This window comes from Bacillus rossius, chromosome 10, assembly GCF_032445375.1.
Source record: "Bacillus rossius redtenbacheri isolate Brsri chromosome 10, Brsri_v3, whole genome shotgun sequence".
Taxonomy (NCBI): domain Eukaryota; kingdom Metazoa; phylum Arthropoda; class Insecta; order Phasmatodea; family Bacillidae; genus Bacillus; species Bacillus rossius.
In genome coordinates, this window is record NC_086337.1 from 25553547 (window position 1) to 25580928 (window position 27382).

At 33.2% G+C, this 27382-nt stretch overlaps 1 protein-coding gene across 1 annotated transcript in view; it reads left to right on the forward strand.

Annotated features, from left to right (window-relative positions):
* The window catches only part of LOC134535858 (ral GTPase-activating protein subunit alpha-1), a 124251-nt gene that overhangs the window by 21382 nt on the left and 75487 nt on the right, over nucleotides 1-27382 (forward strand). The window contains 10 exon segments of the mRNA XM_063375192.1: nucleotides 3364-3532; nucleotides 4530-4691; nucleotides 8029-8200; nucleotides 8870-8968; nucleotides 10799-10900; nucleotides 12812-12972; nucleotides 14679-14790; nucleotides 16940-17062; nucleotides 19088-19319; nucleotides 26144-26335. Of these exon segments, the coding sequence (XP_063231262.1) occupies nucleotides 3364-3532; nucleotides 4530-4691; nucleotides 8029-8200; nucleotides 8870-8968; nucleotides 10799-10900; nucleotides 12812-12972; nucleotides 14679-14790; nucleotides 16940-17062; nucleotides 19088-19319; nucleotides 26144-26335 (1524 nt within the window).

Sequence of the window (27382 nt, forward strand, 5' to 3'; positions counted from 1 at the left end):
CAAAGATATCTAAATGGCAGGAATTTCTTCTATACTTACATTTTGTAGAGATGTAAATAATGTAATTAGCAATAGCAATTCAAATTGAATAAGGGAAACAAAAACTTTAGAACACTTTTTTTAAATATAATTTGTGTAGGCAATAAGTTAGTAAAATTAATGATTGTTAAATACAAACCAAGCAATTTAAAATAAAAAATAAAAATTCATATTTAAGGAACAAAATTATTTGGTATTTAATTTTTAGCGTTCTAAGAGGAAATTCAGATTTCACACTTATATTTGTAACAGAGCAGAGACTATAATTTTCTCTTATTCACATGGTTAGTAAACAAAACATACTAGTATAGAGGTCTGCGAGTACTCGAAAATCGAGCTCTAGCCGAGTACTTACCTCAAGCTCGAACTCGGCTCGAAAAAATTGTTAGGCTCGAAAATTTCGAGCTTCAACAGCAGCATGTTATTTGGCCGGAAAGCTTTGTGACAGTGTTTTACTATTTACGAAAAAAAATACAGTAAAACTCGCTTGCGAGGTCCCGCATGGTAGGTTTTACCGTATAAAGCGTTTAAATTGTCCGGGGTCTCATCATTTACGCCATTAAATCTGTGATATAAAGTCCCGTTTAAAATTTTTATGAAAGTTCCTGCCTTAGTCATGGCGCACATAAATATGAAGAAAAGACAAATGAACAACAACTTACGAAGAAATATGGATGATGTACCATAACTACAGTACAAACCCAATAGTTATCTTAAGATAATCACCATAAAAAGAACTAAAGATTCTTTGTAGATACTATAATTACTACAGAAGCTTACAGTTACCACATTTGCACTATAGTTACCGTAATAACCGAGATGTGTATTTACCTTGATGGTAATGTATTTATTTATGACATATTAAAATTAAAGAACATTATTGAAAAAAAAATTGGTTGTCAGTAAAGTCGGTTTACGGACGATAGTTTAACGTGACAACGTCATAACAAAACATTGATGAAATGATTGATCCAGAAGAAAAGGAAATATCATATTCGGCCTGAGACTGAGCCGTAATAGGTTTTTGCAACCAAACCATTTAGGCATTAAAAATATTATATTCTTTGAGGAAGAAATTTTTTTAAAATTTTTCTATCTTTTGTATGATAAAATCTACCTCTGCAAACTTTTATGAATAAAATTGAATCATTTTTATTGAATTATCACTATTTTGTATGGATACAAAGAAGGAGTGGAATGAAATCTACAATTTAATTAATAAATTTACTTTTATGTGCATTCATTAATTCAAATATATTTATTACTTTTGAAGTGTCGTGCGCGCCGTATTTATTTTTACAAATACAAAAAAAAATAATTTCAGCCGCTGGGATTTTATCCGTCAACCTATCGATTGGTAGTCAGCGTTGCTAACTGCACAGCCACGAGGCCACATTGGAAACAATTGTTTCAGATGTTATAAATTAATAATATTCCACGCACAATATTTGTTTGAATTTCTTTTAACTAGCATATTCTCTGTTGGACTCGAAATATTTACACGCTCGTGGGCTCATAACTATAATAAGGTGTGTGATTTAGTTGATCAAATAATAACTCATGACAAATAATTACCAATGGCAAACAAAAGCGTGAAAAGTATCATACCAGCAATAAATATTTAGTTACACAGCTAAAACATTACTCATACAACACTGTTTAAATATACTGATTTACACTAGTAATTAAAATAATACGTACTTATAAGAACGCCATTTCCTTGCGAATATACTCCCGTGGCACGGTGCACAACAATAACCTCGAACCAGTACGCCGCCACGTGCCGGCCGAGTTCACTGTACCGTCCGCAACATACTAGAGAGATGCCACGCATGCGTAAACTCGTGGATTTTTAGGTTATGGCAGTCTCTTTCTGTTTTCAGTAATATCGGCCGAAAATTAACAAGAGTTTCGGAAGTCGGCAGAAATGCCGATTCAACTAAATATTGGCAAAATCGGCTTCTTCAGTACAGCTCCACATTTGATGACATGAGTAAACATATTTCAGACTTCAGGATATTGAAAAAGACTTTAATTTCCATGTAGGTTTATTGTGCGTATGTTTTTTTTGCAAGTGTAAATTGAATTAAGTAAAATGCTTCTATTTTTATTACTTTCAATTGATTAAACTTTAATGACAAGTTACAGATATTTATGACACTAGTTTTGAGGTTAAGCAATTTTACTAAAGCATTCCAGCCACACAGGTTGCCAGCGAGAGACGCTTCTCTTCTGCTGTAAACACCATCTCCAATCGTAGAGCTAATTTAACTCCTGAACGTGCAGAACAAATTATTTTTCTGCATGATAGATTAAAAAACAGAATTTAATACTCTATGACAATCTCTCTCAGAATTTTTGTGCCGAAAAGTGGAAATGTTGAAACAATGTGAATGTACTTTTCAAACAACATGATTTTTTGTTCTAAGTTTGTTGAAGCTTAGTAAGGACTCCAGAAAAATTGACAAGGATGATATTATTCCAAAGATATGTTACATTTACACAAACACAAACAATGATAATGGTTTCTTTTTTTATTTCCATATTTTTCTCAAAAGTTCTCACATTTTATTACTCCATCACAGTATAAACTTAAAAAAAAAAAAAAACTCGAACTTGACTCGATACTCGCGAGTATTTTAGCAAACTCGCTCGAGCTCGACTCGAAGTGAAAATCCTCTGCTCGCAGACCCCTATACTAGTATAACAACAAAAATTTTCCTGTGGAGTATCTTTGTATTGCACCACAAGCTAGACTGTGCTAAAACAATAAAATGCCATTTAAGTAAAGGTATTATGCAATATGAAATCTATTGTTCCTAATGCAGTGATGCAGAAGTAGTCATGTGTACACATTTATTTTATCAGAATCTAAAGACTTAGGGAATTGGTATGAAAAAATTTGTTGTTCATAGCTGCACCGTTTGCCAGACTTAATTTACTTTGCCACTATATTCTTAAAAAATTACTATCTGACTTAGCTGTGTCATTTAGAGAAAAATTGCATTTTCCTTGTTGATCACAGATTTGTATGAATTTGCTAACAAAGTGTGAGACACAAATCATTATTGAACACTCATGTTAAAGATACACTTGTATTTGGAAGCTGGTATATGATTACAAAACTGTCCAGTGTAACTCTGTATGTAGTTTAAAAAGACATTTTGTGCTTTATAGTTACATTTGTGGGAAGTTGGAGAGTTGCTTTTTACACCATGAATTTTAAATGATGCTCTTAACATGAATTTAATGATCAACCTGTTAGTTTTTATGTTTGTGAAATTATTAATATTTTTTCATGCTGAGTATGAAGGTTTTCTTTAGACCTTCCAGAGCTTCGGAAAGCACCACCTGGCGCTAGCAACTCTGCGGAGAGCCCAAGAAAACAGGACCCATTAATCTCTTGTAGAGTGGCTGTCATAAAGTGGGTTTCCAACTACACGCATGTTACAAAGAAGAGAATCTTGCAAGTAGCTCACCCTAATAGCACAAGGTAAGCAGAAACAAATAGTAAGTATTAAGTATGCATTTCAGTTTGATGCAGTTATGCAATCAGAAACAAACTGACTTTTCTCAAATTTGGGATACTTCGATCGAATAAGTTTGCTCACTACTTGTCAATTACGTACTTTGAAAAGCAATCAGTGTGTAAAATAATGATGCATAATTATGCAGGTCTGATGTAAGCGTTAAACAACATTTATAAGATCTTGTAAAAATGACTGTAAACAGAAAAAAAAAGTTTTTTTTTATAATTTTGGTTTGATTGCTAAACTGAATTCAGTTTTGTGAAAATGGAAGACATTTGTGTTAGAGCAGTGTGTTGTGTGTACTTTGAATTCTGATTATAATATTATGCTGGTTGGCTAAACTGCAATAAAGGAGTACATAATTTATTTTGTATGTAAAAGATTGTTGTGTATTTAATTTCTAGAGAGGATAACTTCAAGCCTTCATTCGCAAAGTTTTCGTGTTATTATGAAGTGGTATAGTGAGTAATATCGCTAGTGCCTAATTGAATTCCACATATCAAACAAAGCACTGCAATTATGGTGCATGGTACAGTAGAACTGCTATTTTACGAACCACCACAATTCCTGCGATGGGAAAACACAAATTAATAATTTGTTTTAATTTTATTTTAATTTTAAGTATTTACTAATTTAAAATAAAAACCCTAGTTCCAAAAATTATCATTAAAGAAAGACAGGTGGATAATTGAACAATTTTTATTTTCATGCCCTCATACAGAAATTTTTAATACATGCTTTTAAAGTAATAAAATTCTTGAGTGAGAATTATACTTGTATTTTCAAAAAAATACTTAAGGACTTAAAGTAAATTTGGTTTAAATTTCACTTTGTTTCCTGATTTAGCTTAAACTTTTATATTTTGTGGTTTATAAACTTGATTCTATTGTAAATTTGTTTAACAGTACATTCATTATTTAAAAGTTTTTTTCTACATGTAGTGTGTTATTGTGGTTCCAGCATCAATCCCAGTGAAGACGCCGATCACTCGCCTGGCACGGAACTGCGGAGGGTCAGCGTCAGTCAGGCGGGAGCGTCCAATCACGATTCTGCAGCACAGGCTTCCGACTCCAATCATTCCTCGCTGTTTTCCCACGTGGACGGAGTGAATCGCTCTTTCAGGTACCTACCGATCTCGTTGGTAAACAGGAGATGAAAAATGTAATGTGGTGTGATCGCAACACCAGGCCAGTTGTTAGGCCCATGCGAAGCTTTGACTAAGCAAATCAATCGAAGCTCTTTTTTTTTAATATTCAGTTTTGACTTTTACTAGGGAATTTGCTACTTGTTTTATTTGAAGCTTCGGTTGTGATGCAAAGCTTTGCATCAGAAGTAAAGCTTCACATTTGTTGCATAACTTTAAAACATTGGAAACCTAACATTAGCTCATGAAAATATATATATTTTTTTTTGTGTTGTATATGTTTTGTTTTAAAACTTGGTTACTTAAAAAAAATCAATAGGTGGCACTTTGTTTGCTTTTATGAATTCTAAATGTTAATATGTATTATGCATGGTTATTTATGATTTTTATTGAATGATGTTTTACCTATAGAGCCCAGTAGGTTTATCACTTAATCAGTTGAAACATTACAATTGGTAACCTTGTGTTTTTTTTTTTACCTCAATTCAGTATTTTATAAAATAAGTTTTATACAGCTTCTCCAAGAACATTATTCACAATTTGATTTGAGTTCACGAATATTTTAAACGTCTGATTCTGATTTGATATTTGCTTTGTGACAAATCGCAATTATGCTCGGCTGAGACGACAACTGTTACTTGCACATACATGATACTTGAAAAATATACCATCTGAAGTTGCAGGTAGTGGGATGTAAAATTCTGTTGATGATTATGATGATATTTGAAGACAGTTACTAGGTAAATTGAAACATAAGAGTAGTTGTGACCCTTTCACCTTTACTTTTCAGTATGTATCTACATTGATGAAATAATTTCAGGCTGGAACCACTCTACTGGCACACTATTCGCTGAGGACCAAAAATTCATAGAAAAATATAATTGTACCATGATTGCTTCTAACTTCAGTGGAGATGGCTGCAGTTGTAGAATGCTGTAACTTATTTGTTCATGTTAATAATGATAAAACTGCTACCATAACCTTCTCCATGAAAATTTCATCCAACTGTATATGAATACAAACTTGAAAATACACCCATTTTGAGGTTGCATATGTTAAAGATGTAGGCATTTTACTTGATTTTTAGCTATATTTTCATCTTCATATTAAATCCCTTTTGTCTTTCTCTAATAGATGGAGCCAAGATTTTATGGTGTGATCAATAGGTATACAAATTTCATCATTAAAAATAGTGGATATCATCTTTATCATCATTATTAAAGATTAAACATATTTAATAATAAGTACATATCAAGCACACTAGCATTGATCAACTGCTACAAAAATTTGTGGTAAAATTCTTAAAATGTATGCATAAAACAATACTACATATATTGATAAGAGTAAGAAAAACTGCAATCAAAACATTCAATATTCTTCTATAATGTTTCTTGGTTCATGAGAAAGTTCAATATATTTTCAAATTTAATTTTACTTTTTGTCACTGTCTTATTATTTCAGTAATATTAAAATGAAAAAAGGCAAAATCTGACAAAATGGGTAGAAATGGGAAAGGTTTTTTGAAAAACTGAAAAATCGCTGTAACTGCCATAATATGGAAAATATCATATCCGTTTGAACGTATGTTATAACTTGTATGAGTAATACCAAAATCGTTTTTCTGTAAAGTTTTTGATACGACCAACCATAACTGCAAGGGTTAGAAAAAACAAGGGTTAGAGTACAAAAAAGAATTATCATAACTTTCTTCGTAGGCACAATTTCAAATTCGTAAAAATTATTTATTAATCTTATAATTTTTATCTAAAACACTGGTCTGAAACAATTTGTGATTTGACGTACCATTACTTCAAGGGGTTGAAACAGTGAGGGGTTAGAATTTAAAAAAATACATCACTCCCTTAGTAGGTACACTATCAAATCTGTTAAATTATTCGTAATAATTCTCATTGCAATCTTTTGTCTGAAACAATTTTGATAGTACAAACCATTACTGCGAGGGGTGGAAAGAACAATGTTTGATGAAATAAACTATTACCGTAAATACAGGGGTTGAAATTAATATATATATATATACACACACACACACACACACACACACACACACACACACACACACACACACACACACACACATATATATATATGTATAACTTCCTTAGTATTAAATTTACCAGAATTTATTAATAACCTTCTTAATATTACCTTAAATATTTGTACAAACAAAATTTTATACGACCACGTATTAGTGAAAGGGATAAAAAATAGTTTTTGGATGACAAAAATAATTTCATAACTATCTTGAGTGGGCATAATATGAAATTCGTTACGACATTCAATGCTGGTTGCACAAAGTTAAAAACATTCAAAATATTTTTGTTGCATAGAATATGAAAAAATTTTAAATAAATCTTTTTGATTATTGGTGAACATATAGGTTGTGAACATTAAGTTCTTAAAATAGAAGTTTCGGAAGAAAAATAGTTACTTTGAAATCTACCTACGCCTATAGGCTGTGCCGAAAAGGATTTTTTTTTTGTTTTGTCTGTTTATTGTTGTTTTGTCAGTAGTACTTGTTTATTGTGTGTTTGTTTGTTTGTAACATTATTGTTGTCTTGGTTTTGTTCCTACTACCAAGATTTCAAAACCATTCGTAGACATGTGATAAATGATAAAAGAAAATAATAAAAAAATACATTTGAGTTCAGCTAATCAGAACTCTGCCAATATTACAATACTGCAAATCCGAATGACTTTAGGGCGTAAATAAATATTAAAAAAAAATTATATTGTATTTAAATTTTTTTTATATCTTGACCCAATTATCTTGTGGTTATTTTGTGTTTATAAAAATTTTATAGACTGTTTTACGTGATACATAACTTAATGCTTATAAAAATGTTTTTACTACACGCTGTTGCATTATGTTGATTATTTGGCTATTCGGGAAATGTTATAATCCAAAAACAGGTGTCTGCCCCAATTAGTTTGGATTAGAGTGATTCCACTGTACACAATGGTGTGAGATGGCACAGTGGCAAGACAACGGAATCCAGAGGATCCGGGTTAGAATCCATGTTTGGCCATCCTGATGATCTGTTTTTCGCAGTTTCCCGAAATCACCACAGGCAAATGTTGGTGTGGTTCTTTTCACAGTATTCTTTAATGAGTGCTGTTGTGCGTAACTGCCCCCGTGACCTCATTCCCGATAGTTGTTAAGCCTTGTTTAAAACAAAGTTCTATTCCTGAACTAGTGTAAAATTAGGAGATTTAAAAATATTTATGTATATTGGTTCAATCTGCATGGATGTTGTTAATTGCTGTGAGTTTTCTGATGGCTTTCTTTTTCTGCAGTGAGGATCCAAATGTGGCCACACCGAACCTGGTTCGCGATGTGTTGTACAGCACTCGTGAAAACGTGGACTTTGTGCACGAGATCTATCGGCAAGCATTTCTTCTCAACTTCACCCAGTCCGAAGCCATCCGTAAAACAATTTCGGTTTACAAGGACTGGATAGTAATGAATGTAAGGGATGTTTAATTTGGCTAGTAATACATGTTAGATTGTCTTGTGTGAACTAATGTTGCAGTGTGTATTGTATGTATGTTTCAAGCACATGGTACACTAATAATTGATGTTAAAGATAGTGTCAAAATTTTTGATTTTTCACAGGTTTTGATTGATATTTACTATTTTTGTAAATTAATTTTAGTTTTTATTAATTTGAAGTTTTTTAAGTAATGAAATAAGTGGTTTTTCAAATAAAGAAAACTTTAGAAGTGTTATTTTTTACATTGAGAGCAGGACCTAATATCCTTGCTTTTGCTAATTTGGAATAAATATTTAAAAGGTACATTATTTGACTTGTGAATTGATTAAATTGTCTGAAATATTTAACATCATCATGTTTTCAAACCTTGACTTTTGGGTCTGTGAATCATTTAGGCCCTTCTAGTTAATTTTGTCTCTTAACTCATGGTACTGCTTGCTTCTCTTTCTCTAGTAATGTTTAACCCAGATATAAAATAGTACAAAAGTGTAAAATTCATGAAAAATAAATTTGAAATATTTAGTGTGATCACAGAAAATACTGTTAGTTATTATTTTTTGCTTGTTATGTTGATTTTCAGTGAAAAACATCTGAAATCTGTATTTTTATACTGAAGTACTTTTAAACAGTTTTTGCACTTTCAGATTCCTGAACTTCCACCTTTCATGTTGGAGCCTTTAGAAAGTCATAAGGATGATGGCTACCGAAGTGGGCCACCTTCTTATGAGTACTCATCTATGGAGGTGAGTCCTTGTGATAATGTAGTAAAAAATGTGTCATAAATTGGTTACACATTATTTAATATTTTTAATAGTTTGTGGACATGAAAAATGTAAGTGAACAAGTTATATGCAAGGGTAAATTTAACTTGAACTTTCATGAAGAATTTAATGTAAGCTGTATGTGGAAAATAAACATGCAATCTCTGCAGCATGGACTCTCTTCTGTTACCCAAAAAAATTATAAAGCGCAGAACCACGTTTAGCCATCAGATGGAGAGAGGGGGTGATTCCTTGAAGGGCAGAATTCCTCACTCCTGATTGGGCCTGGAGGAATGAAACTCTGGTGGTCTAACAAGCCAGACCTCCGGCTAGCTCATTCGTCGAACAGTTACATACATAGAACACGAAGAATTTGCTGAGTGCCAAAAATATGTTGTTTTTTTACTTCCAAAACTCATTAGTTTTTATTTATTACCCTAAATGTTGAGAATGTATTCTATGGCAATTCTTTTGCCTAAATAAAAAAGAATATTAATGCACTGTTCAGGAGATTATTTTTCTGTTCATCAAACACTGAACATGGCTGCCATTTTATGACGAAGAAAACTTAAATGATGGGGAAAAAAACTCACTGAACAAACAACTTATTTTGGTCAAACTAGCTAGTTCATCACTTGGAAATATTATTTAATGACTAGACAATCACTTATGAGTAGTGATGTACCAATGAAATCTTTTGGTATCTGTATCAACTGATATTCACAATTTTTTGGGTTTCTGATACAAAAGTTTACAACCAAAACTTAATAATAATAATAATAATAATAATAATAATAATAATAATAATAATAATAATAATAATAATAATAATAGAAAAGAAGCAAATAAAAAAATATATAATTACATACCTTCAGGTATCACCCATCTTTTCTATTTTCCTGTTATAGTTCTGTGGGCAACTTCTACTCCAATTTTACTGTAATATATGAATGTTGTATGTGTTAACTAGTCAAAGGTTTAATGCATATTGTGCTGTGCACTAATTTTAGGCTGTAAAATACTTTTTTTTATCATCTACCAAAAATTTTTGTAAGAAAGAATTTTAATATTATTATTACTTATTAATCCTTATTACTTACAGATATTGAATTCTGGGAGACTTGCACTGTGATTATTTACAAAAAGTGTTGAATCAATTTGTTATAGTTTATCGGATCTGTTAAAGAATTGTATCAGTTTTTATTCGTATTGCCCATCACTACTTGCGATAACATGAACCGCTGTTTATTATAACTCTCTGTACGAATGGCCAAGAGCCCTTTGTTCTCTTGAGGCTGCCACCAATTATTTAAAGTTATTTACACTAAGGCCTATGCTGTTGCTTGTGATGGAAATATTCTAAGTTAGAACTCTCCAAAATAAATGTTCAATGATGTGTCCTGGACTACAGGTGTGAAGTTATCCAGTTTTCACATTAAGCCATTAATTTTTGAGCCGCCACCTACCTGAACGTGACCACCTCTGTCAACTTCCAAACAATGACTAAACAATGGAGACCAATTTTTTTCCTTACTTTCTAGGTGAAAGTAAAGTCATGCGCCAATCATAGAGCATCTCGCAACTTTCCCAATAATCAGCTGATAAACTGGTTACTACTTGTTGGTTCCAGGTTGCTAGGCTGGCAATTAATGCGTAATGCTCTGCACATTTAGATTGTTGTGTTGTTCCTTTTTTTTATTTTTTGGGTGCTCTCAGTTTTGTCTGTTGTTTTACATTACTTGTGTATTGTAAGTTTTTGCATGTGAACTGCCTCTCTTTATTTAACTTTTTGTAAACCACCCTGTATTTCAGGGTGGTGATGGTCCAGATTCGTATCGCATGACTCGACTCAGGAACGATTCCTACCTTGGTGCCATTCACAGAGAAAACCTGCTCGTTAGAGCAGGCCTACAGGTTAGTCAAATTGTTTTGTTACATCTGACCGACAATGAGGTCATCAAATGTGGTAATGCAGAATGGAAAAAAACTTGCGAATACTGGGAAACAAATGGTGATTTCCATTAGTAAGGAACCATCCTAGCAATTTCCTGAAGTGGTTGAGAGAAACGTTGGGAATTAAACCCGGATGGCTAACCTAGCCAGGTTCTCAGGAATGTGTATCAGGTTTTACCACTGTGCCAGCAACTGTGCAATTCATTGGTAATCAGAGGACTGAATAATTGTTTTAATGTGGTTCAATTATTCAATAAATAACACAATATTGATGTTCAGTGCTGGATCATTATCTTTGTAATCATATACACTATAACCTCGATTTTACGAAACAGCGATTTTACAAACATATTCTCAGGAATCATTGAAAACTCAAAAATTTTGACACAGAAGTAGAAATATTCAGAAAAATTTTGAAAAACCAAAATGGAAGGTTATGAAAATATAATTTTTTAATACACAGTATATATATTTTTTATGGATTTTAATACTCTCTATTATATTTCTATAAGAACAAAAAAAAATCGGACATTCCTTTAAAAATGAGCCACCCACCAATTTTATGAATGCAATCCGTGGAACCGTGACTATTCGTAAAATCGGGGTGCTTGTGTAATTAAGAGTCAGACTAAATATATTTTCACATATAGTTAACATGGCTTAAAAATTATTTTTTATTGTAATTTATAGTGTTTTAAAACAAAATATCACTTATTTTTGAAAATTTTTGATTTTTGAAATTTATAGGTTAGTTTCTTCTGATATGTATTGCAACTTTTTTAATGCATGCATTTAATAATTTTATATTCTGTTATCTTGTATTCCAGGTCAGGTCATATGTTTTATTGTTTTTTATTCAAAATGTTTTTAAGCTCTCATCATTTCTTTAAGGTTATTCTTACTGTTGCAAAAAAAAATGATTTTTTTATATTTTTATTTAAGGCTGTCTTAATTTGGTGCTTACTCACATTCAAGGCTACCTTATATTGAAATTATATTTTTAAAATTCATTTGAGAGTTTTTGATACATTCGGAGTAAAGTGATGCATTCTCTCCAATTGTGTGATTTTGTGCGTGTGTTTGTGTGTGTATGTGTGTGTATATTTAAAAAACTAATTTGTTTGAAAAAATTGTAATATGGGTTTAAAGAAAAGGCTTATTAAGTGACCAGAATTTATAATACAGAATATTCTTTATTCAGTTTTATTTTCAGTAAGTGCATATTTTATGCTGGAGTTTTGCTAACAAATTGCTTATAAATCTAATTTTTACATATACTTTAATTTTTTTCCCCACACTTAACAGCAGTCCAAGAAAATTTTGGCAAAACTACAGTAAAATGGAAAAGCGAAAAAGCTACATAGAAACATAATATAGAGGTGTAAAACTGGCAATGCATTTTCTTAAACTAGTAAAATTTTAGTTTATAAATAGTTTTATTCATCAAACTTATTATATACATAAAAATATTATTAGAAATTTAAAAATTAGGTAGTCACAGTTAATTTGATATTTAAAAACAATGTATATCTAATGTTGCAGAAAACACATACTAAATTTGTTCTTAATACATCCATATTAGCTTCGTAAAATTATTTTTTTTTCTAATTAAATAATTTTTGAATGAGTCCCAGTGGGTGAAAGTATTGGTAATGAATAATTTAAAAACTATTGGATTTGAACATTTGAAGTGTCAAATTTAATATTAAAAATTGTTGATGTATATCTGCTTTAAATTTTCTTTTCATTACCAAATATTTGTTGAATACTCTTTACACCCCAGACAGCAATCCTCATCTTCGTTACACAGCTGTTGAGTGTTTCCGTAGCCTGTTGAGGGGGTTGCCGCACGAGTGGCTTGTCGCGTTGCAGAACCTGCTGCAAGTGTTCATCACGTACGCCGCGAACGTGTTCATGCTGGAAGTGAGCCCGGAGTACCCCATGTTGCTGGAGGAGCAAGTGGACATGTGCAAGCGAGTGCTCAACATATACCGCTACATGGTCATGAACACCAGGATGGAGTCTCGCACCTGGTGAGTGCGCTGTCCCGGCATCTTTGGCCGTCACGAACCAGCGGTTCAGCTCCACCAACTGCGACCAGCCAATATTTTATTTATTTATCTATTTATTTATTTATCAGTTGTAACATGTCTACCTACAGCAGTCAGCCAAGGTGGTAGACACCATATATAAACAACACAACCAAGGACATTAATGAAAAAATAACCTTTATGAAACAGAAAATACGTAGACAAAACAATAAAAACTTAGACAAGTAAATAATATGAAAAAATAATATGAAACAATATGAAATACAATACAATATAACACATACTCTTTTACAATAATTAAACATTACAAAGGATAACTACTGGACTGTAAACATAGGATTAGGAACAGATACCATGGAGTTATGTTAAATTTTAGCATTAATATCTGTAGCCAAACATCTAAAAAATTATTATAAGTATGTAAGGAATTTTAAGTGGATTTATAACAGTTTTGTTTATTTTTTGTTGGTCTTAACTTTGAATAAAGACTTGACTATTAATGGAAACTTAAATATGAGTACAGGAAACTCTTTATTATCCTGTTAATTGGGCTCTAAAATGTCCGGATAACTGAATCCTGGGGGGGAAAAAAATGATAATCCGTTTCATGGTAAGGGCCGCCCTCACATTTGCGTCGCAACATTTATTTGTCTTCAATAGAATTTTGAGCACAGTGGACGCTTTGTGTACTCTCTCTCAGCTGATTGGAACTTAAACAATATGGCACTTTGTCACCATGCTGTGTTTCTCTGCTGGAGAAGTGGCAGTCACCCACTTAAGCCCCCCTTCCCCCTTCCTACTACCTTGTATTTAATCGTTCTATCCCACTGTGGTAAGTTATTATTTTTTCTCAGTTCCTTGTCCTTTCATAAAACTAGGGCACACAGAAAATAGTAGCACTTCAATACACCATTTCTTCTAGGTATGCTTTTCGCAGACTTAAAAACCAGAAAGTTTCCACAGATCAAAAATGGATCCAGCAACAAGTGCGCATCTTGCGGAACTGTGGCTGCAGTGTTTGTCATGAAATGTTGCAGTTTCAAGCATGGTGAATAGTGGCAAAGAAATGATATTGTTGGTGTTATGGAAACCTGTTGTGATAGACACACAAAGATTGTCTTCATATACGTTGCTAGTTCACGGTCATTTACATTGGCTGAAGAAGGGAAGTTAACTTAACTTTGCTCAAGATAACCATGCACACACAAATTGTAGCTAGTTTTTTTTTCTGTTGTCTCTTCCTCCGGCCAAAAGTCAGTTGCCGGCCGTCTGCCGGGTTGGATGGGTAGAAAGTGGCGTATTGTCTTGTGAAACAAACGAGATGGTGACTGGAGAATGAAGCAGAAGTCAGGCATCCCCCTCGGGTTTAAAGTGTGACATGTGACAGCTGAGGTTGAGCGACACTAAGGGTCAAGGGTTGTTAACCAAACAGCTAGCTTTCTGACTCGGTAACAGGGTGGTTAAAAACAGAATGGCCAAAAAGAAGTGCGCTGAAGCGATGCAATTTTATTTTTACTGCTTCAGAATGTAAGAAACTAATAATTAAACTAAATTTAAGCTCGGAAATCCTGAAAAACCGGATATTCTGAGCCCGGATAATTGAGAGTTTTCTGTATGTACTAAAATAATTTTATTTTGCTTTGTATAGTTGTTATTGCAAAACTTAAAAGTGTAAGTTCAACCTCTAGGGAGCAACTTCTTCTTGTGTTACTCCACATCACATCTCTCGTGCTGAGTAAGACGCCTCCAAAACGCAAAGAGGAAACTTTGGGAGGGAAGCTGGCACCTGCCATATTTCAGGTAATTGGATTTTAAGAATAATAGAGTTTTAGAGTGTCCAAGCTTATCTGAACCTTTTAGAATTGATTCCTGACAGTCGTTCATGTTAACGACTGCAAAAATATTCAATTAAAAAAAAACTTATAGTTTGAAAAACAAAAAAAAAAATGCTTTTGTTTCTGAGTGATCTAAAAATAAAAATAATTTAATTTAATTTTTTGTCCAACAGCCGAATAATGCACCACAATTCTATATAACTAAAAGCGTGGGGTGCTCTCTTCTTTCATTTTCGTAATGACTATAGTAGTTGAAAATTCAAGACAAATTATATCCAACACCCATTACTAATATTAAGTTTTTTTTTGTTATTAAGTTTATTTGGTAATTTTTGTAATGACTATATCCAGAAATTTTTGTATTGACTATATCCTAAAATTAGTAATAGAAAATCTATTACAAATCATTTTGTTATTACTGATAAAAAAATTTAAGACAGATGATAAGTTCAAATTGTTATTAATTTCATAATTTCATTTTCGTATGATTACATCCTAAAAATAGTGATAGAAAATTTAAGACAAATGATATCAAGCACCCCATGCTTTGAGTAATACAGAGTTGTGCATTATTCTGCTGTTTGACAAAAAACTTAATTTTTTATTTAATTTTTTATTTTTAGTTCATTTAAAGATTTTTTTGTTTTTTAAACTATAAATTAATTTTATTATTTTTAGTCTTAAAATGAAATGTCGCCATGTTTGATGCAGTGCATTTTGTACTTCATTGTCATTGTTTACCACAGCACATTAGCGGTACAGCACTACCACAGAACTGCAAGACATTAATTAATAAAAATTAAGACGACAATGGTTTTAGCTTGCCAGTTAAAATTATTATGAAATTAAATGACAAACCTTAATGGTTTTCAAAAACTAATTTAAAGGAAGACTAATCTAAATTTATGATTTCTAGGTAAAATGAAAGCTCTTGAGTGTCGGTCAAATATATGTCTACAGACTTCAAACTAGGCAGGTATATCCTTTATATTATATACACATTAACTGAACACAGGGTTTTCCTAAAATCGGCCTCCAAGGCAGTTACGGGAGCGTTAATTATTTTAGGGCTTCAACACCTCCCTTGACACATTTTCCATCGTAACTCGACCTATTGGATTGGAATCACTCCAAACAAAAAAACAATACATTTTTAATATTTTTTAAATTTAGGGTCATTAACCCCACCCCCCTCCGATGGGGAGAAAGTCGAAACCCGGGCACATTTTCCATCATGACCTGACCTTTTTTATTGGAAACACTCCAAATTGAAAAAGCATTGATTTTTAAAATTTATGAAACTTTTGGCCTTGTACCTAAATTACTCTTCTGATGAAAGTGGCACCAGAAAGGGTCTAGTAAATATGGAATAAATCTCATAATATAAATAATTTTCAAGTGCTATGAACTTGAATTGCGATATCCAATCCATAACGTATGTCTTTTACATAAACTCATGATCAAAAAGTTTTGTGTAAAAGTTTCATGTAAATATGGTATTGTTCCTTTTGTTTTATTCCAGGTCCCACACCACTTTCGCATTGGTATTCCTGTTAAAAATTTATATTTTGACACATGATAATCCGGCAAAATCACTGATCCAGCTGGGCTGGGGTCCAGAACATGCTGGATTAAAAAACTTTCACTTTACCAACACTACGCACACCAGTACTTACTACAGTCCTTGCCTCTAGGCACCTAGCAACCAGCACAGCATGTCTGTGTGATGATCGTCATAAGGCCAGGAAAGAGGAGGCGGGAGAAGTGGGGGGTGGGTAAACTGCAGCGTGAAGTCACGCCACTGATTACTCGCTCACCTCCTCTTTCCTGGATGCCTCGGCATGACCGTGCTACTGCCATTCGCCACATAAACGATACACATCCACAACTCACGTTATCAATTAAAAACCTGACTAGCAAGGAAAAAGAGTAAGAGCATAACAAGATTTAAAGATCTCCTAAACATAGTGTAACAGTTTTCAAAATTGTTCGAGTGCACATGTCTTCGTGAAGTTAAATCTTGTATGTCATGATTTAGTTTATTTACTTTTGTCCTCTTATGTTTGTCTTGATATTTTAATTCAATCTTAATTAATTTTTTTTTTCTTTTGCAGACTCTGATTGTCACATGGATTAAAGCAAATTTGAATGTGGTCATCTCATCAGAATTGTGGGACCAATTTCTCATCGTTCTGTCTTCACTAACACAGTGGGAAGAGCTGATCAAAGAATGGGCAGTAAGTAGATTTTTATATTTTTGTAATGTTGGTGCTTAATTCATAGATTGCCTACAATGACTAGAATACCCATTTAATGTATTAATTTCATAAGACTATAAGAGCCTAGAAGAAAAAGATTTTGCATGCACGCTTCAAGAATATCAGTCTGAATAATTTATATGATAAAAATATTACATACTTAAAAATAAGCACAAATCTAAATTTGATTTGCAATGTTTCTATTTAACACATTTAATCGTTAGATAATATAGTGTTTCACAAACAGATGATATTGTATAAGTATTTTATAGATTATTTTTCTGTTACTTAACTTGCAGACTTTAAGACAATAGTTCTCTTTCAGTCCTGCAAATTTTATTTATGGAATAGTAAAATAAAACAATTTGGCAATAAATGTTCATAATTACGTCTGTTTTAAACACATCCATTATCATATAAATCTTTTTTTAAACATTGTACTTAGTGAAATTTATTCAAAAACATTTGTCTAATATGCAATATGTTTTAAGTTTGTTTCATGTTTAATGCTTTTATGTGTTCAATGTTGTATTTTATGCAAAGTTGTGTGCTGATTGAGGGTTTTGTGTATATTGTATAATAATACAGGCAAATGGTAGTTTCAAATTGAAAAAAAAAATCTTTTCCTATGTATATTTTGGGTTGCTGAATCCGAATATAAAGTTATCCAACAAAATTTCCCGTTGCATTTTGAAATATTTGCAAACAACTGTGAAATTTTTGCTCCCCCCCCCCCCTTTTTTTTTTGTTTTTCGCTTCTAATTCCAACAGTATAACAGTATGTGATAGTGAAAAACTCACTCTTGCCATTATGTTTCCTAATATTTGACACAAAATTAGACCCAAAATTAAAATTTTCTCTTTTGGGAAAAAAATGACCAACATTTGAAGTGCTATATCTTGAGAACTATTTAAGATGAAGATCTGCAGTTGAGCTTAAATTGTGGAACATTTAGTCTTCTATAAAAATGGCAAGAGTGAGTTTTTCACTATCACATATACTGATGCAATTAAAAGAGAAAAACTAAAAAAAGAGCAAACACTTCACAGTTTTTTTTGCGAATATCTCAAAACGCACTGCTGTTCTGCCCTGTACGTCGACCACCATTGCCATTTTTAAACTGAATGATGCACGCTAATGAATGCTACCTAGCCAGTATGAAGCTTTATGATGCAGCTGTTTGTTATCACGTGTCTGTTTGTACCAGGTTGCAAGACAAACTGATCTGCACAATCGTAATATCACCATATTCAGAAAAGTTGAATTATTTTTGAGGTTAAATTTCCAAATAAGAATTTAGTATGATAATTTTTTTTCTGGAGAAAATATTAGAGTGAATTTCTGGAATTATATTTACAAATGTAAAATCAAAGCAATATTATATCGTATAAAATACTGCAAATACGGTTACACAAATAGTAATAGCACAAAAAAATATACAATAATATTAATAACAATGAATTACAAATTTGCTTGCAGAGCTACACATTCTTGTTAAGTACTTGCTTCTTCTTTAAGATAAAAAATCATTTCAGTTTGTGACTCAATGATGTTTCCTTGCATATTGTTGTTTTCTTTATAAATACGTGTGTTTCTTGTCAGCGGGAGACTAGAAAAGACGTGGAGAATAGTCGGGGAATTTTCTGATCTGCTGGTTTCGACATGTTTCCCATGTGATCACTTTTATTTTTGAGGTCCGTTCTCGTTCTGGAGGTTTCTACATCAAGTACAGTGTAAATACATTGCAAGAATCATTCAAAACTTTTAGTGTAACGGATTTTTTTCCTTTTATGTGCGGGAAGCTATGTTACGTACGTATGGCGTTTTCGTAGTTGTTTGGAAATCACTCTACCTTGTTTGGTTGTAAAAAAAAAATGGCATTCAGTGAGTCATGTTACAGGCACATGTTACTACTTGGCTGATTAAAAAAAATAATTCCCGCGACGGGGAGTAGCCCGGGGGATCCTGCCGGGTGGCTGACGGGACGCGCTGTTTGCACGCAGAAAACGCTGGAGACGCTGACGAGGGTGCTGGCGCGGCACGTGTACGGGCTGGACCTCACGGACCTGCCCCTGGACCGGCTCACGGAGCAGAAGGCCAAGCGGAGGCGCGGCAACCGGCAGGCGGAGCCGTCGCGGGCGGGCTCCGGCGACGGGGAGGGGGAGGGGGCGCCCGCGGGGCCGGGCCGGGCCTCGCTGCAGTCGCGGTGCCCCGCCCCGCCGGAGGACGGCTCAGGTACCCTCGCTGGAACCTCAGGCCATTCATACCGAGTGACTCTTCCTAGCAATATTGTAAACAAAAAAAAAAAGTAAATCTGAATATGCTCTGTGGTCTGAAAGGGACCGAATTAGGTACACGTAATTTATATAGCATTACACAACCTACCAGCGCACACACAGGCCCGTGTACCAAACTTATCCAATAAGACACGCGCCCCGCCCGTTGATCCAGGTGATTTTACAAAAGTGTGGGGTGCTCCTGATGTACAATGCACTAAGCGAGTTATAGAAACTTCGGTTTCTGGTCTCACACACACTAACTGCCCCGGATGGCAATATGATGGATCGGCGGCTGAAAGGGAAGCTAAATTAGGTTGAGAAAGTTTTTTTTTTTTTTCAGATTAATAAGTTTTTTTTTTGTTTTCTATGTTGTCAATTACCAAATTACTGAGAATTATTCTGATAAGATTTAATTAATGCTAAATAAAATGAAATAATGGAGTCCGAGTTACTAGCGTTAAAAGTGATGCCCTTTTTTTTTTTTTTTTTTTTTAGAGCTATAGTTCATCGGGAACTGGAGATTAAATAATTCTGATGATGATATGATTAAGAATCTAATTAATACCAAGGTACTTTAAAGTGAAGGATTTGGGAATCAAAGTTTTTATCTAACTTGTAATCATATTTAATTGGGAGATATTTCCTAGTAAAACATATTATTTTGTTTTTTTTTTTTTTGAGAGAAAAAAGATTAAGTTTTGCAGTACTTATTAATTTCATTAATGTCAGTTTTAAATATTAAACAGTCATTTGGAGGGATACTATTTCTACAAATTTTGAGATCGATAGCAAACTGTACACCAGTGGAATGATTGAGAACTGAGTGATGTCATTGCTGAAAACCTTATATAAAAAACCTTATATAAGGGTCGAAACTGCGTATGGGTTGCACCTTTAATTTTGGGAAAAAAATCTAACATTTTCACTGTAAGGGTCGTCCTCAAATAAGGGTCACACCAATTATCTGTCTTCATTGGAGTTGACCCTTGGTTCTTCTTTGTCTGTTCTTTGTCTGTTTATTACGGGGAGGGTGTGAGGTGGCTCACTTCTCCTCCCCCCCCCCTCCCTGTATTTATTACCCCTCCAATTCCTGCATTATCTAAAAAAAAAAAAAACAAATGAGAAGACTCAAATTTTTTTTATACTCTTGGTTCCCTTTTGTCTGCAAGGTATTCTTTATAAGTTCCTTTCCTTCTACCAAAACTAGCACTCGTGGTTAGCGGCAAAATTGTTCAGGGCTGGAGGAATATAAAAGGTGCATTCTTACTATTCAAATTTAAAATTTTTATTCAAGGATATTTTAGTATTTGCATTCAAATTCAATTCAAACTATAAAACTGATATTTGCACATGCCTAAATATTTATTTCCATTTTGATGGTGCTGGCACTAAATATGTACATACCTATTTATAGTGTGGCTTTCTATTGAAAATAAAATTTTATATTTAAAACACTAATTAAGCTTGTTCTTTTCTTTAATGATTGTAATTTTTATCTGCAATTTTTTTTAATAATGTAATTTACTACTTTAATGTGTATAAAAATTTTTGGATAGTATTTTCTCTAATGTATAACCAAAAGTCACACGTGCCCAATAAAGGATTCAAACTTGCACTCATGTAATACCATTTGCCATGGACATTTAGTGGCTTTTTAGGTAACAGATAGTTGATTATTTAAAGAAATATGGTATTAATTGAACACAATTTGGGAAAAATCTTTGAAACACATAGATAAGAAGCTTATTCAATCTCTGTAGTGGCCAGCTCTTACTTTATGTTTAGTTGTCTGTTGGAAAAAAAATTAAAGGTTTTATTCAATAAATATTAAAATATTTGATTAGTCACCTATATGCAGACGGGCATATTCAACGACTTGTTGCAGAAAGAAAGTGTAAGTACCTAGTGTCCCTTAATACTGTTTAGACAAATTATGTAATGATAGTATCTTACATGAAACTGATTTAGAGTCAAACCCTCTTAAGAAAATGCCACGTGAGGAAAATTCCTGCATGAGATAATTTTAAAAATTAGGTTTTGTCCTTTAAATACTTACAGTGGTACCCTGTTAATAAGTCTTACCTGTTAATGTATGTGCCTTGAGAATATTCAGAGCAGGTCTTTACTGTATTTACTGTATTTCACCATCTAGGTAGTTAAATTGTATCATAGTTGAGAAAGTTGCTAGTAGTCCGGCAGAAATTGGCCGTTTTTTGCATGAAGTGAAATTTGGAGTCTATAGTTCTGTTTTAGGTGTCAAATGAAAGATATAAGTGTCTTGTAACAAAAAATGCTGGGTGACATCCGCTATCTGTTGAGCATTTTAAGATATTCAAAATGGTGGCCAATAGGGTGTAATATGTTCAGAACTTGTAATCAAATTATATGAATGTCAAATTTGGTATCAAAATATATGTTTTAGGGGCACTGAATCGAAATACAAGCCTATACACTATGTAAAAATAAAAAAAACTAGCAGATAAGCAACATATTTGCGAAAATAAATGTATACAATTTCGTAATTCCTCAATTTATATTTGTGTTGTTCAATTTTTTTTGTATAAATAAACATGTTTAGTGGCTCCATACTTGAAACTTGGCTGTACATCATATTTCAGGGGAAGAAACTTGAAAAAGTGTGATTCATAAATTTACAGCTAAAAAAAAAAAAAAAAATAGTGATATACTTAATAATATTCTCACAAACATGTTATGTCTTTCAGATATTACATTAATGAATAGGATATTGAATTATTGAACAAGATTTAAATAACTTAGATATATCATCGGTCATATACCTAAAGGTATTCTCACAAAAAAGAAATTAACAAATACATATTATGACTATAAGACCATTAAAACATATATATACTACGCAAGTATATTCTTACAATAACTTAAGACGGGTTATTGCATTCCAAATCTCTGCAGGCACAGAATAATTTGCAAGTAAGTCTTGAAGAATAGCAACTACACTTTGAAGATTTGCAAGGAGTCAGTTTTGTACAGCCACATTTCACCAGCTTCAAAATAGATTCAAGGGCGTAAGCAATCCCGCCTGGAACTGCAACAGGAAAGAGTGATTTGTTCGCCACATCCTTTTACCAGCCATATTCTACTGGATCTAAGGTTGTAAGTTCAGGTTTGTTTGCTGATCGCCAGATACAAGCTTGAAAATGTGCTCGTTTTACATTTTCAAGAAATGATGCAGCAGTTGGGGGAAGTGTACGAAGGTTTGGAGCAGTGACAGAACCTGTACTAGTTTTCCTCGCCCAAACTTTTACACGAGTTTCTGACATTGTTTTACATCCACGTTGACTATGGCACGCCGATATGAAGCTTGTTGCCCGATATGTAACATTATTCATTTCTGCTCTCTCATCTGCAAGCAAGGAGAGCGATAACCCTGATCGAAGTACCTTTACAACTTTGCCTTTACCTATCCCAAAGTAGTACGCCACAGTGTCTCTTCCCGAAAGTGCATGAGCAGCTAAAAGTTCTGAAATAATTGAAGAATGTTTTTTTACGGTTTCTCCAATATCCACAACAGTCCTTTCTTGTACTGGTGATTCCACACTCTAAAAAAAAGTTGTACTTTTACAAGGGAAATTCTTGGAAACCCTGTTGCCAAGGATATTTCTTGCAAAACTACAAGGCAGAGCCTTGCAAAATCGCACATGGTACAAAGCTCTGCCTTGTAGTTTTACAAGTAATATCATTGGCAACAGGGTTTCCAAGGATTTTCCTTGTAAAATATACAAAAATTTCTTTCAGTGAATTAACACGCACTATGCCTAAGGCCATTTGCAGATTAGTTGGGAAGTTTTATTTTTGTACTTGTAACAATATTACCAATCAAAACTGAAAGCAGTGAATTGTCCAGTTTTTCAGAAATACTACATAGCAACTTCATTAGAGTGTTACTGACTTGCTCTAAAGCAATGTCTATATTGATGGTACTTCTGTAATTCGTACTTTTCTTTGGAAGTGATTGTATTTCTGTTGTTATTGTTTTGCTTACCATTGAAATGGCATTTTCAATATCAACTTCTTCGCTGTCCACAAATTTTAGAACTTGTCTTGCTGTACTTTTAAAAATAATAATGTTGGCAACACCCGGAGAACTGAGGACAACAATATCACTTCCAACTTTCGCTGATATTGCTTTGGTTAGATGTTTTCTTGAGAGTTCACTCCCTGGTATATTGCTGGTATATTTCATACAGTTCTACATATGTCCACATTGTTGATCTGTTACTAGTCACTTCATTGATGACAAGATCTAATGCCGCATCATTTTAACCTTCACTGGTTTCTGTCCTTGTAGCCAATTTAATAGATTTTGGTGACAAAGTTTGATCTACTGTTAACATGATATCTTGCATCTGCAGCATGAAGGTCACTCAGTGATCCCAAAACACGTATGCGTACACTATACGCGCATTCATCTTTTCGTATTTCACACACTTGAATAATAGATTCCTTGAATGCCATTTTTAAGCCACCCACATTAGCCTCTTTACAGATATTGTCTGGTCTCCAACGTGATGGATTATTTTCATCCTTCAAGACTTTGCATTCTTCAGTGCAAAAAATGCAATGTTCTTTAAATGATAATAGAGTGTTTTCATTATTCCTTGTTATTTTTGGAGATCTCAAGGATACTTCTTCTTGGCGCTTCCTCTTGCGATGTCGTTCCAGCTGTGTCACTGCACAGTATGTTGATACACAACTCTTGTGGCACTTCACAATCAATTCACTTGTTACAGCTATTTTTTTCTTCTAGCACATTGTAGAGTTTATCGTTGTATACTTTACTGCATTTTATAATAGTCTTTATTATTTTATCACCACTTTCAATAAGTCTTTCATTGTAGTTTTCATAATTAAATTTCCAGTCAAACAGGCATTTTTCTGCTATTTTCTTCTCTAATTTACTTCACATTACACTTGCAACAATAAAAACGTATTAGCCAATTCCTTCCATCATCCATGATCCACAAAAAAACAATGTTCATGCCACAGCAACTGGAAGAGTTACCTTTTATACTAATATTCACATGTCATTAGGTATAAATGTAAAAAAATCCGGCATACATATTTAAAATGTAATTAAATAAAATTTTACACGATATCTAAACACATATTTTGATTCAGCACCCTTGAAAACATGTATTTTGTTTCCAAAAATTACCATAATATGTTTGTATTGCAATTTTTGAAAATATAACACCATATTGGCCGCCATCTTGAATATCTTAAAATGCTCAACATATAGCCGATGTCACCCGGCATTTCCTGTTACTAGACATAATAATCTTTCATTAAGACCAAAAACAGAACTATAGACCACTTTTCCAACCCATACCTCAGTTCTGCCGGACTATAGCCTTTATGAATACAAATATTTTGATGCGAAGCTAATATCAATGTTTAAAATATTCATGAAGTCCATTGAATTGCGAATATTGTTCTCGGCGAAGCTTTTTTTTTTACACTTATTTTACAAAATTCTTTTTGAAGTAAAAAAAAAATTTCTTAACGTTTGCAATGTTTCAGCTGATAAATTGATTATCTAATAGGGCCCTATATGTAACATCATTCAGTAAAATTATAAAATAACCATTCATTATATTAATACTGAGCATTCATAAAAGCAAATGGAGTGCCCCTTTTTTTTGAGTAACCATCTTTAATGAAGCAAAACATATACAATGTAAAAAAGAATGAGCTTTGCAACAAACGAGAAGCTTTAAATCAGACGCAAAGCTTTTCATTGCAACCGAAGCTTCAAATAAAATGAATAGAAAATTTCCTAGGGAAGTGAAATCGAATATTTGAAAAGAGCTTCGATTGATTCGCTTAGTGGAAGCTTTTCACTGGCCTAGAAATTGCCTGTTGGTTAGAAAAAGTGTGAGCACCGAGCTGCAAATGAATAACTAGACATGCAGTGCTCAAATGTATAGTGAGTACACAGTCCAGCCTTTGAAAAAAAAAATTTCATAATTAAGAGTGTTTTATAGCAATGGGAGGAGTATTTGTAGGTAAGGAAATTTGATTGGGCAAACTTCTGCCAACAGATCAGCATTTTTTTTTAAACATTCCAATTAAAAAAATAAGGTAACATTTTGTGTATTATTAGTCAATACGATAGCCACAATAACACAGTTGTAGCTGTTGAATGTGACACCTTTGACAGTTAACACACGTACATACACACACTTACACACTCAGAAATACGATGAATAAACAAGTGGCAAAGGCGGGAGTTTGTATTTCATGATGTTATCAGCTGCTCGGGTTGCAATGCATGTGTGATTGGCGAGATAATGAATATGAGCCACTGTGAGATTACCAACAGTTAGTTCACCCGTAGTAACTGCGAGAAGAGAGGGGAAAGTGCCATGTTGCAGCAGTCAGACATGCCTTTCCAGGCGGGTGGCAGCAAGTGTGTTTCTCGACCCTCCCTAAAGAATGTTATTCATTTTTTTCCCCTAATTTGTTTTTTAACATTTGTGGAATACCAATTTCAGGTAGTGGTGACAGAGCTGTGAAAAATGTTTTTAATATATTTTCAAATGTTACTTACATATTAACTGGCATTCTTGAAACTTAAGTCGCAAAGTGGATAATCCACCTGCAGATAATCAAAAGCTCCCTTGAGGTAATTTACATCGGAACTTACTTTTTTCAGGTCAGAATATTTATTCTAGCCTGTCATTTTTCCCCACGCTTGGTTCATTTTGGTTGAAGGAGATTGTGCTACTTTTGTTTGCACAGAGACGGGCACGGGCTCATTCCGCATGCACGAGAGCCCCCGGAAACGGCACGACAGCTCCGGGGACTGCTTGCAAAAGTCTCGCATTCCTCGAAGTGCCAGCGAGAGTAATCTGGCGAGCAGCAAGACGGTCACCCACAGAAGAAAAGGTTCGTCACCACAGTCGAGACGCCACGCCGCCGTCACAATTCCAGGTGCGTGGATGCTAATTTAAGATTTTGGATAACTGTGTGCTGTTGTAGCTTCTTTTAGACATGTGATTAGTCCATTGCTTGATTTGTTATTTCCACATGTTGCATAATGATAGTGCTCATAGTGGTAAATTTATAAAAAATAAAAAAATTGGAACATTATTTTTTAAATCAGTGCTGGCCAACTTGCGACCCTTACGATTGTTTTACACGGCCCACCTAAAGAATCATTTAACAAATAAATATGTATTTTCATGTATACCTTCTGTCGTGAATTAACTGTCTTTGTTTGCATGTATGTAGAATAAAGTTTTTAGAAGTGTTTAAAGCCAAAGTATTCTCTCAGAAATAATAAAAAATTAATTTATGTTCATGTTATCTATATTTTGACCAATAAAAATTATTTTTATGTTTTTTTGTGAATAATATTTAAATAAATAAAAAGAACTATATTAGTTAATGTGTGTCCAGCCTTCAATATTAGTTTCAAAAATTATATCTGGCTCTCAAAAAGATTTAAAGTTGGCTATCTCTGTTCTTAATCATAATTTTATAAATAATATATAACCACCCCTCAAGCTAATGCTCTAATTTGTTCCAGGGAAATGGAGCCTTAATCTAAAAGAGTGTATGTTAATCAAAATAATTAGTTTTTCCAATCAGGTAGTGTACCTGCTGACTACTATTTTAATCAAGACACTGCATCGTTACAAATTGTGGGGCAACATTTTTATATAAGAAAATAATACATATTAAATAAATTAAAATACAAATCTGTATAAACCTTTATACGTTAACTTTCTTTTATCTTAAATACATTTGCTCTCACTACATGCGATTCTGGACTACCTATTCTGAGATGCATTTTTAATACATGACAGAAAGGTAACATTTCAAACATTATAACTATGCAGCATATTAATTTTTAAGGGTAAAAATTTACAAATCATCAAATACCATCAAATCCTTAGTATTCAAAGGATTCAATATTCAAGGAAAAAGATTGGAAGCAAAATATGTGAAAAAAAGTAAATTTAAAAATTAATGCCG